This window comes from Myotis daubentonii, chromosome 4, assembly GCF_963259705.1.
Source record: "Myotis daubentonii chromosome 4, mMyoDau2.1, whole genome shotgun sequence".
Taxonomy (NCBI): Eukaryota; Metazoa; Chordata; class Mammalia; order Chiroptera; family Vespertilionidae; genus Myotis; species Myotis daubentonii.
In genome coordinates this window covers 47,695,140-47,707,116 of record NC_081843.1, presented here as the reverse complement: position 1 = coordinate 47,707,116, position 11,977 = coordinate 47,695,140, and the positions used below count along the sequence as shown (strand labels likewise).

General features: G+C 44.9%; 1 protein-coding gene across 1 annotated transcript in view; it reads left to right on the top strand.

Annotated features, from left to right (window-relative positions):
* The first annotated feature begins 499 nt into the window (after window positions 1–499).
* Window positions 500–11,977, top strand: part of LVRN (laeverin) — a 63,118-nt gene continuing 51,640 nt past the window's right edge. The window contains exon 1 of the mRNA XM_059693838.1: window positions 500–1,803. Coding sequence (XP_059549821.1) covers window positions 1,148–1,803 — 656 coding nt within the window. The 5' untranslated portion in view covers window positions 500–1,147. The remainder of the gene's footprint in view (window positions 1,804–11,977) is intronic.

Here is an 11,977-nt window from a genome sequence, read left to right as displayed (position 1 = left end):
AAGCTTGGGCGCCGGATTGTCTTATTCTCTTTGCTTAAAAGAGGCCAATTTTGCCCTAACTGGTTTTGCTCAGTGGCTAGGCTAGTGCGACGGCCTGCGGACTGAAGGGTCCCAAGTTTCATTCCGGTCAAGGGCACATGCCCGGGTAGCGGGCTCGATCTCCAGTAGGGGGCGTGCAGGAAGCAGCCGATCAATGATTCTTATCATTGGCGTTTCTATCTCTCTCCCCCTCTCCCTTCCTCTCTGAAATAAATTATATATATAATTTTTTTTAAAGGCCGGTTTTGAGACCAGGATTCATTCCCCTTTCCCCGGGCAAGGGAGCGGAGAGCCAGACCCGGCTCCAGGACTGGCACCCAGTCCCTGGTGTTCGCGGAGCCTAGCTTCTCTCCCCGTCTGGTCAGGAGGTAAAGCGCCCCATCCCTCTCCTTCTCCCTGTTTTTTATTCGCCCCCTCCTCCAACCCTCCTTCCAAAAAGCTCGAGATGCCAATCCTTGATTTCATCCCAACTGTATTCAGGAGGTGAATTTTGCGCCAAAGATTTGGCTCCGGAAGTTCTCACCGCACAATTGTCCCTCTCAGGGTCATTTCAGAACGCACCCCAAAAGTACAGGTCCTTAAGCCTCCACCCAGCCCCTGGCGTGCGAGTCCCCGGTGGTGGCCCGCAGGTGTGCGACCGGCCGCTCCTCACTGCAGTCCAGGAGCTCCAGGTGCTCGGTCCTCTTCCTTTCCCGGCACCTGAGCTGCTCCGTGGCACACCCAACAAATCCCGTGAATCCAGATATTCCCGCCGGAGGTGTCTAAATCCGAGTTTGTCCCGACGGTCCTCGCCTCGCAGCGACTCTGGAAGCCTCTCGTGCGAGGTCTTGCCCGTCGGACCCGGAGGGGCGCGCGCCTCAGTGCGCCGGCTCGGCCTCTTCCCACGTCCTGGCGGGAGGGGTGTGTAGGCAGGGACCTGCATCTGATGAGGTGGGAGGGGAAGCCGAGGTCCCAATCGCGCTCTCTTGTCTCCCAACCCCTCGGGGAGGAGGAGGGGCCGTACAAGAGAGGGGCTCCCACCCCCGAGCACCCGGCCGCGGGGTTCTGAGCCGTCGCCGCCTCGCCGCCGCCTCCGGGCTCTCACTCATCCCCGCTGGAGGTCTTGGCGATGGGACCCCGTTCCAGCTCCGGCTTCTTCGTGAGCCGCGCGGTGGCCCTGCTGCTGGCCGCGCTGGCAGCCGCGCTCCTGTTGGCGCTCGCCGTGCTCGCCGCGCTGTACGGCCACTGCGCGCGCGTCGCGCCGTCGGAGCTTCACCCCTGCGGGGTCCCAGACGCCAGGAAGCCCAACCCCACTCTTGAGCCGGAGGTGACGGTCACCCCGGACGTGTGGCGACCCTCGGGGCCCTGGGACCAGCTGCGCCTGCCGCCCTGGCTCGTGCCGCTGCACTACGAGCTGGAGCTGTGGCCCCGGCTGCGGCCAGACGAGCTCTCCCCTCCAGCGCTGCGCTTCACGGGCCGCGTCAACATCACGGTGCGCTGCACCGAGGCCACCGCGCGGCTGCTGCTCCACAGCCTCTTCCTGCGCTGTGACCGCGCCGAGGTGAGGGGCCCTCTGTCCTCGGGAGCTGGAGACGCCACCGAGGGCCGCGTGCCGGTGGACAAGGTGTGGCTCGCGGAGGACATGCAGTACATGGTGCTGGAGCTCCGCGAGGCCCTGCAGCCCGGGAGCCTCTATGAGCTGCAGCTCAGCTTTTCGGGCCCCGTGTACCAGGACTTTAGGGAGGGACTCTTCATCAACCTCTACACGGACGAGGGTGAGCGCAGGTAAGGGCAGGACGGCCTCGGTCCTCCAGGTTTGGTCCGCGGACCAGCAATTGCTGTGATACTTGGGAGCTTGTTCAAAACGCAGACTCGTGGGCCCCTCCCTCAACCTAAGAGATCAGAATGTGCGCGTTAACCAGAGATCCGCAGGTGATGGCGTAGGAGAAGCCGCGGGAGGGGTGGGGTGGGGTGGGATGGGGGGCTATCTCACCCTCCGCCTTGCCGCCGCTCCTTTCCCGGGGCCACTCCGCGCTCAGATCCCTCCCTGCGTTGCCTCTTTACCTCTGCGCTCTGTAACGGCTGCTCTTGCAACAAAGATTCACGTCGGGGCTGTTTGTTCTCTTGTGTTTTTTTTTTCTTTTTGCGAAAGTTCTTGAAACCTTCGGAATGCCCTTCAATTCACCCCCTCCCACCCCTGCCTGGGGCCCGCGTCTGGTTTTGCTAGAGCGCAGCCGCATCCCCCGTACCCCACCCAGCCCTTTGAACAGCTCTGTCAAGGGTCCGAGCCTGCGCTTTTGGGATTCCTCTGCTGGAAAAAAAATAAATAAATAAAAGCGACGACAGACCGCCCCTCTGAGTTTGCAAGCTCACGTAGTGTACATATGTTCTTTTTATACTCATTTGAGATAATGTTTCCCACACGGAATGTTTCCACCTCAAGAACTGCCTGTTGCTACGGCCTGGGACCGCATTACTTGACCTCAGGCGAGCGAGCATGGGGGATAAATGGTTGGAAGATATCAAAAATCTTCCCCCCCCCCCCAAACCGGCGATCTCCTTCACTCACGCACTGGTGGAGCATTTGCGGTTTACACAACTGCATGTACTTCACCCTTTATTGTTAGAGAAAATGTTCTCAGATGTTCTCTCTGGGAAAGAAACCCACTAGATTACCCCTAATCTCGAGCACTATTTTCAAAACTTCGGGGGTTTTAAAATAAGTTTAATAAGCTGCCTTAGTGATGTGTAACGTTTGTTTTTAAGGACAGTATGCCTGGTTGTTCTCTTTCAAAAATGCATCCGTGCTTGAAAAATTGTTTTTGAAAGGTTTCACATTAGGATGATGTGTATCTGGAGTATGAGCATTGGGAACCTTTTGAATGAACTGTGGGTAGCTCAGGAGGCAAGAGTTTTCAGAGAAAAAACAGCCACACTGTGCACACACATCTCTTTCTGCTTCCTTAATGGCAAGTCTTAATGGGGCTCTGGCCCAGATGCACCGCTCCAGCAAACATGGGAAAGCAAAGTCCCCTTTTCTATTGTGCTGCCAACCGGCGGTAACTAGAAACCATAGTTCGAGAACATTAAAATTCAAACAGGCAGAAAACTCAATAAAGTTTTACAGATGTTCAGAGGCCAAGGCAGAGCTCCAGATTTGCGGCATCTTTAAGGAGCTGTTGCCTCAGAGTTGTTTTCAGGGTCCCTGCTTCTGAAGCCACAAGGAAATGAGACCTGCAGCTGAGCTTGAAGCCAAGGGAACAAAGAACCTAAACAAAGTGATGACTTACGGTGAGGCAGATTTTGGAAACCCAGCAGGCACAGTTTGAACCTGAGTCTCTCTCCCTCTCTGCGTTTGCTGCCTCCTTCCTGGAATACACATACTGAGTGAGAGTGTGGTGAGGATTTAATGAGGAAGGGGGAGACGGTGCAATGGTAACTACCGTCATTAACTCAGGATATTATTGTTAGGAGCACCCTCCTGTTATCTGAACTTGGAATCTGCCCAATTCCTGTTACATATGAGTTTAAGAAGATTTCCATGTGGGAGGAAACGGCCTACTGATTTCACATTTTCCTTAGGGTGTCTATAGCTTCCATTGCAGCAGTCAGAACATGTTTACCTCTCTCCTTTGGTGATCCTTTATCACCAAAGATAATATTAGAAGGCCAAAGTTTTTAAATAATTTTACTCAACGCTAAGGGAAACGAGAAAGGAAATCATTCCAGAAAATGGTTTTCAAAGAGCATCACTGTCCCTCACTTCTAATGTTTAGAGGCTCCTGGGGCTGCGTCCTCCCTGTTCTTGGCCTTTTCCCACTTGGCAGGTTCCATCACATTTCTGCCGTATAGGAGCCACGTTCTGGAGGCCCTGGATTTGTGCTTGTGTCAGGATCTAGTTTCCTCCTTCCATGTGTAGGAAGTTGAGAGCAAGATCAAAATGTCAGTGTCCCGCCTGGCCAGTGTGCCACAGTGGTTGAGCAGCGACCTATACACCAGGAGGTCATGGTTCAATGCCGGGTCATGGCACATGCCTGGGTTGCAGGCTTGATCCCCAGTAGGGGGCAGCTGATCAATGATTCTCTCTCATCATTGATGTTTCTATCTCCCTCTCCCTTTCTCCCTGAAATCAATAAAAATATATTTTAAAAAATGTTAATGTCCCTTCAAAGTAGTATTTCCCAAACTTCATCCACTGGCATACTACTATTTAATGTTATGTCATATTTACACATCTCCAGCCATATTATTTTCTTTAAAAAGTTACTTGATTTAAACAAAAATATTAAGTAGATGTATTAAAAAGCAACTCCAGCCGAAACCGGTTTGGCTCAGTGGATAGAGCGTCGGTCTGGGGACTGAAAGGTCCCGGGTTCGATTCCGGTCAAGGGCATGTACCTGGGTTGTGGGCACATCCCCAGTGGGAGATGTGCAGGAGGCAGCTGATCGATGTTTCTCTTTCATCGATGTTTCTGACTCTCTATCTCTCTCCCTTCCTCTCTGTAAAAAATCAATAAAATATATTTAAAAAAAAAAAAAAAAAAAGCAACTCCATACCATTGACATACATGGAAAACCATTTGTAATGTATAGACTGCAATGGCACAGACTAATATAATGAAAACAATGCTAATAAATTGTACCTATTATTATTGCCTACTGGAGGATCTGAAAGCTCTGAATCTGAGAGCTGCTCTCTCTTTGTTAAAAAGGAAAATTGGAATTAGATGTTTAAGATAAATAACCCCAAACAAAGACTTTCTCTTGATTCAATCGAGATGATTCATAAAATTGGAAAAGGACAGTTATGTGTGAGTCAAATCTATTATTATAGTGCATCTGAGGGCTACTGAAAATATTTCTCCATCTATACTTTGAGAGATCCTAATTGGAATAGTGGTTCACAAACATTTAATGTGCACCAGAACCATCAGGGGAGCTTATTAAAATTCAGATTCCTGGGCACACCCTCAAAATTTACAGGTCAGTTGTTGAGTGTTTCCTTCCCACGTCCTGTGTGGATCAGGGTTCAGGAACTGGAAGCAGAGTCGCACACAAATGAAAATGAAAAGACAAGAGATAATTGGAAATATTGGGGGACCAGGCGGGCAAGTCCAACTCAAGGGGAAGGACTTCCACCTGTGCTCAGGCCTCACCAAGCTTTTATTGATCTGGGATGTACCCATAGCATAGCCCTTAGGCAGGCGACCCCCTGCAACAGGCAGACTAGCCCATCAGCAAGGATTTACATAATAATAAATGGGGGGGTTGTTTCAGCTACCACCGTCTGGACAAACAGAGGTGGTGCCTAGCTCCAACCTTTGCTAGGGCTTCAAAGGCACCCAGCCTTGGGGGTGGGGGGTGGGGGGTGGGGGTTCTCTGTCTACGCTTATCAGATAGTGAAGGCAATAAACAGTTTCCCACAGTCAGTATATTCGTGTTGATAGCAATATTAAGGTGGGCAACCCAGTGTCCATTGATGAATGAATGGATAAACAAAATGTGATATATATATATATATATGGAATGTATTATTCAGCCTTTAAAAGGAAGGAAATTCTGAAATATGCTATAACATGGAGAAACCTTGAGGACATTATATAAGGTACTTAGAGTAGTCAAATTCAGAAAGTAGACAGAAAGTAAAATTGTGATTGCTAAGGGCTGGGGAAGTGGGGAGTTGTTTTATGAGGGACATTTTGGTTTCCAGTTTTGGGCTATTATAAATAAAGAGTCTGTGAACAATTGTGTATAGGTTTTTGTGTGGTTGTGAGTTTTTGTTTTTCTGGATAAAGGCCCAGGAGTGCAATTGCTGGGTCATATGGTAGTTGCATGTTTCATTTTTAAGAAACTGCCGAACTGTTTCCCAAAGTGTCTATACCACTTTACATTCCCACCAGCAATGTATGAATGATAGTTTCTTTGCTTCTTGGCCACCATTAGGTAGTCTCACTTTGTGGGTTGTTGTTTTTTTTATTTTTATTTTATTTTAGCTGTCCTGATAAGTGTATAGTGATATCTCATTGTAATTTTAATTTGCATTTATCTAATGGGTAATGACATTGATCACCTTATTATTGTTATTTTTTAATCCTCACCTGAGGATATTTTCCCATTGATTTTTAGAGAGAGTGGAAGAGAGAGGGAAACATCTATGTGAAAGAAACACATCGATTGGTTGCCTCTTTCAAGGCCCTGACCAGGGTTTGGCCAGGGAGGAGGTACGTGCCCTTGACTGGAATTGAATTAACCCGGGACCCTTCAAGGTATGCAGGCCAACCATCTATCCACTGAGCCAAACTGGCGAGGGTGACACTGAACATCTTTTCATGCTTATTTGCCATCTGTATATCGCCTTCAGTGAAATGGCTTGTCATCTCTTTTGCCCATTTTCTCACTGAACTGTTTGTTTTTTTACTGTTGAGTTCTGGGAGTTTTTTAAAATATATTTTATATCTGAAAGGGTTGTGAGATATATGGCTCATAAATATGTCCTCCCAGTCTGTATCTTGTCTTTTCATTGTTATTAATGTCTTTCAGAGACCAAAGGTTTTAATTTTTAATGAAGTCCAATTTATCAATTTTTATAGGTCATGCTTTCAGTGTCATGTCTAGGAATTCTTTTTTTATGAGTATTTTTTAGAGCAGTTTTAGGTTTACAACAAAATTGAGAGAGAAATACAGAGATTTCTCATATTGTCCCTGCTCCCACACATGCATGGCCTCCCCCACTATCAACATCACTCACCAGAATGTTGTTGTTTTTTTTTTTACGAAAGATGAATGTATATTGACACAACATAATCACCCAAAGTCCATAGTTTACTTTAGGGTTCCCTATTGGTGTACATTCTGTAAGTTTGAACAAACATATAATGACATATATCCATCATTATAAAGTTACTAGAGGCCCAGTGCACAAAAATTTGTGCACTCAGGGGTCTCTCAGCCCAGCCTATGCCCTCTTGCAGTCTGGGACTCCTCAGAGGATGTCCACCTGCTGGCTTAGGCCACTCCCTGGGGGATCGGGCCCAAGCTGGCAGTCAGACATCCCTCTGGCAGCCCGGCAGCCCTTGGGGGATGTCCAGTTGCCAGCGCGGAGCAGGCCTAAGCTGCAGTCGGACATCCTTAGTGATGCTGAGAAGGCGGGAGAGGCTCCCACCACTACCGCTGTACAGGCAGCCGTCAGCCTGGCTTGTGGCTGAGCAGAGCTGGGAGCGCACTGACCACCAGGAGGCAGTTCATGCATTGAGCGTCTGCCCCCTGGTGGTCAGTGTGTGTCATAGTGACCAGTCATTCCTAGTCGTTCTGCTGTTAGGGTCAGTTTGCATATTACCCTTTTATTATATAGGATAGAGGCCTTGTGCATGGGTGGGGGCTGGCTGGTTTGCCCTGAAAGGTGTCCCGGATCAGGCTGGGGGTCCCGCTGGGGTGCCTGGCCAGCCTGGGTGAGGGGCTGATGGGTGTTTTCAGGCTGGTCACACCCCCTTCAGGGTGGGGGTCCCCACTGGGGTGCCTGGCCAGCCTGAGTGAGGGGCTGATGGCTGTTTGCAGCTGGTCACACCCCCTTCAGGGTGGGGGTCCCCACTGGGGTGCCTGGCCAGCCTGAGTGAGGGGCTGATGACTGTTTGCAGGCTGGTCAAGCCTCCCTGCCCCCCAGTGGTGACCCTCACCACATGGAGGTTTGGCCAGCCTGGTTAGGGGCTGATGGCTGTTTTCAGTCTGGCCACACCCCCTTTAGGGTGGGGGGTCCCCACTGGGGTGCCTGGCCAGTCTGGGTGAGGGGCTGAGGGCCGTTTTCAGGCTGGCCAAGCCCCCCGCTGATGGAAGCTCCAGCCTCTCCTTTTTATTTATTTTTTATTTTTTTTTTATTCTGGGATTTCTTTACCTCCTATAATTGAAACTTTTTAGCCTTGAGAGGAGCTCAAAGCCGGCCAGGGCAGGCGGGAGGGAAGCCTCCTGCTCACTCCAGCTCCATGGCCACGGCCGGCTGAAAGCAGGTATCAGGGGTTTATTTATCTTCTATAATTGAAACTTGGTTGCTTTGAGTGGAGCTCAGAGCCCACTGCAACAAGCGGGAAGCTTGGCTTCCTCCATCATTGGGGCAACCAAGCCTCCTGCCTGCTCCAGCTCTGTGGCTGCCAGGCGCCATCTTGGTTGGGTTAATTTGCATATCGCCGCTCTGATTGGCTGGTGGGCATGGCTTAAGGTGTAGTGAAGTTACGGTCAATTTGCATGTTTATCTTTTATTAGTGTAGATACTGAATATATTCACTTCCCTAAAAGTCCTGTTATCTGCCTATTTATCAGCTCCCAACCTCTGGTATTTTTATTGTCTCCATAGTTTTGCCTTCTCCGGAATGTCATATTGTAGGAATTCATTGTACATATATAATGGCTATATATTATATAGCCTTTTATCATTATGTATTGTGTATACAAATATCCTTTTCAGATTGGCTTCTTTCTCTTGGTGATATGCAATAATTGAGGTTTCTCTTTTCATGGCTTGATAGCTCTTTCCTTTTTAGCACTGAATAATATTCCGCAGTTTATTCATTCACCTTCTAAGGACATCTTGGTTGCTTCCAATTTTGGCAATTGTGAGAAAGCTGCTATAAACTCTATATGCAGGTTTTTGTGTGGACATGCATTTTTAATACCTTTAGGTAAATACCAATAATTGCTAGATTGTATGGTAAGAGTATGCTTAGTTTTGTAACTATAACCACCAAACTGTCTTCCACCAGCAATGAATGAGAGAGTTCCTGTTACTCCGCATCTTTACCAACATTTGCTGTAAGTGTTCCAGATTTGGGTCATTCTAATAGCTTGTAGTGGTATCTCATTGTTCTTTTCATTTCCATTTCCCTGATGACATAGAATGTGGAGCATCTTTTATGTGCTTATTTGCCATCTGTACAGTTTCTTAGATGAGGTGTCAGTTTAGGTCTTTGACCCACTTTTTAATTGAGTTGTTTGTTTTCTTATTGTATTTTAAGAAATTTTTTTGTATATTTTGGACAGCAGTACTTTATAAGATGTGTCTTTTGCAAAGATTTTCTTCCAGTCTGCGGCTTGTCTTCTCATTCTCTTTATATTGTCTTTTGCAGAGCAGATGTTTTTAATTTTAATGAAGTTCAGGCTGTCATGTATTTCTTTCATGGATCATGTCTTTGGTGTAGTATCCAAAATGAGATCATAATATCCAAGGTTATTTAGGTTTTCTTTTCTATGTCATCTGGTAGGAGTTTTATAGTTTTGCATTTTATGTTTATGTGTATCACCCATTATGAGTATGAGTTAATTTTTGTTAAGGTAGTAGGGTCTTTGTCTAGATTATTATTATTTTTTACATGTAGATGTCCAATAGTTCTAGCTACATTTGTTGAAGAGACTATATTTACTCCATTGTATTGCCTTTGCTCCTTTGTCAAAGGTCAGTTGACTATATCTGGGCTCTTTATTCTATTCCATTAATCTATTTGCCTGTTCTTTTATCTATTCCTATTTTACTGAGAATTTATTATGAATAGCTGTGGATTTTGGCAAAAGTTTTTTTCTGCATCTATTGATCATGTGATTTTTCTCATTTAGTTTGTTGATGTGATGGATTAATTGATTTTCTTTTTTTAACTTTATTTTTATTGTTGACACTATTACAGATGTCCCCATTTTCCCTCTGGCCATCACCATACTGTTTTTGTGTCTATGGGCTGGCATATATGTGCTTTAGCTAATTCGCTCACTTTCTTTCATCCAGTTCTCCCTCTCCCCTCCCCTCTGACAGCTGTCAGTCTGTTCCACGTATCCACGCCTCTGTTTCTATTTTGTTCGTCAGTTTATTTTATTCATTAGATTCCACATAAAAGTGAGATCATAGGGTATTTTCCTTTCTCTGACTGGCTTATTTTACTTAGCATAATTAACCAGTCTTGCATACCTGGGATAAATCACACTTGGCTATGGTGTATAATTCTTTTTAAAGATTGTTAAATTAAATTTGCTAATATTTTGTTGAGAATTTTTACATCTTTGTTCATGAGAGAAATTGGTCTATAGTTTTATTTTCTTGTAATGTCTTTGTCTAGTTTTGGTATTAAGATAATTCTGGCTTCATAGAATAAGTAAAATAGTATTCCCTCTGCTTCTATTCTCTGAAAAAAGATTGTAAAGAATTGGTATTGTTTCTTCCTTAAATGTTTGGTAGAATTCACCAGTAAACCCATCTTGGCCTGGTGTTTTTTGTTTCAAAAGATTATTAATAATTTTATTTTAGCCCAGCTGTGTGTGGCTCAGCGGTTGAGCGTCCACCCAGGAACCAAGAGGTCGCCGGTTTGATTCCTGGTCAGGGCATATGCCCAGGTTGCAGGCTTGATCCCCAGTGGGGGGCATGCAGGAGGCAGCCGATCAGTGATTCTCTCTCATCATTGATGTTTCTGTCTCTCTTTCCCTCTCCCTTCCTCTCTGACATCAATAAAAAATACATTTTAAAAAATAATTTTATTTTATAATTATTAATTATTGATTCAATTTCTTTAATAGACATAGACTTATTCAGATTGACTATTTTTTCTTGTGTAAATTTTGGCAGATTATGTCTTTCAAAAAATTGGTCCATTTCCTCTAGATTATCAGATTTGTGAGCAGAGTATTACATAGTATTCCTTATTATCCTTTTAATGCCCATGGGATCTGTGGTGATGTTCCTGCTTTAATTTGTGAAATTAGTATTGATATAGTTGAATTAATATCTACCATAGTCATTGTTTTCTATTTGTTGGCCATGTTCTTTGTTCCTATTTTGTCCATTCTCTGCCTTTCTTTTCTATGTTGAATTTTTCAATCCATGAACACACATGTCTATCCATTTATTTAGATCTTTGATTTATTTCATCAACATTTTATCATTTTCAGCATACTGCTCTATATTTATTTTGTTAGATTTACATGTATTTAATTTTATTTGAGCAATTATTAATGGTATTGTGTTTTTAATTTTAGTTTTCACATGTTTGTTGCTACTAATAGAAATACTGAGATTTTTATATGTATCTTGTATCCTATGACTGGCCAATCTCACTTATTAGATCTAGTAGGGCATTGTTGTTTTTTTGTTTGTTTGTTTTTGTTTTTATTGTGTGTGTTGTTGTTTTTTGTTTTTGTTTTTTTTAGATTCCTTGAGATTTTCTAAGTACGTAGATCATCATGTCATCTGCAAATAGAGAAGTTTATTTCTTCCATTTCAGTTCATATGCTATTTATTTTATTTTCTTGCCTTATTGTTCAGGCTTAAACTTCTAGCACTGTGTGTAATAGAGTAAGAGTGGACATGTATGCCTTTTTTCTAATCTTAGGGGGAAAGATTTTAGCCTTTCACTGGTAAGTATGATGTTAGGCATACGTTTTTTGTATATATTCTTTATCAAGTTGAGGAAGCTCCCCTCTGTTTATACTATTTCTGAGAGGTGGGTGTTTTGTTTTGTTTTTTCCATAATGAACGAGTATTGGTTTTGTCCAACATTTTTCTGCATCAGTTGGTATAGGATCATGTAATTTTTCTTTTTTTGTCAATGAATATGGTGTGTGTTTTTAATTGAGTTTTTGAATACTGAATCAGTCTTTGTGTCCTCTCAGTGTTTGATAAGAGCAGTTGCCATATAGTAAGAGAGAGTAGTAGGAAGAAGAAGACTAGGAAGGGAGAGAGAAGGAGAAATGGACAAAACAATCTCTCTAATTTTCACTCTCTTTCTTCTGACCAGGTGTGACCTTGAGACAAATTTTCTTGTGAAGGTCATTTCTTATGAAATGTTCCTAGGAAAAACCAATGGGTGAATGGGAAGTATGACTTGGAAGAGAAGGAGGCCAACACAGGGTATGAGAGCAATCAAAGTTCCTTGGAGCAGAGTTCTGGACAGTGTGAGCCACACCTCAAAACTGTCCCTATCAGCACAGAAGG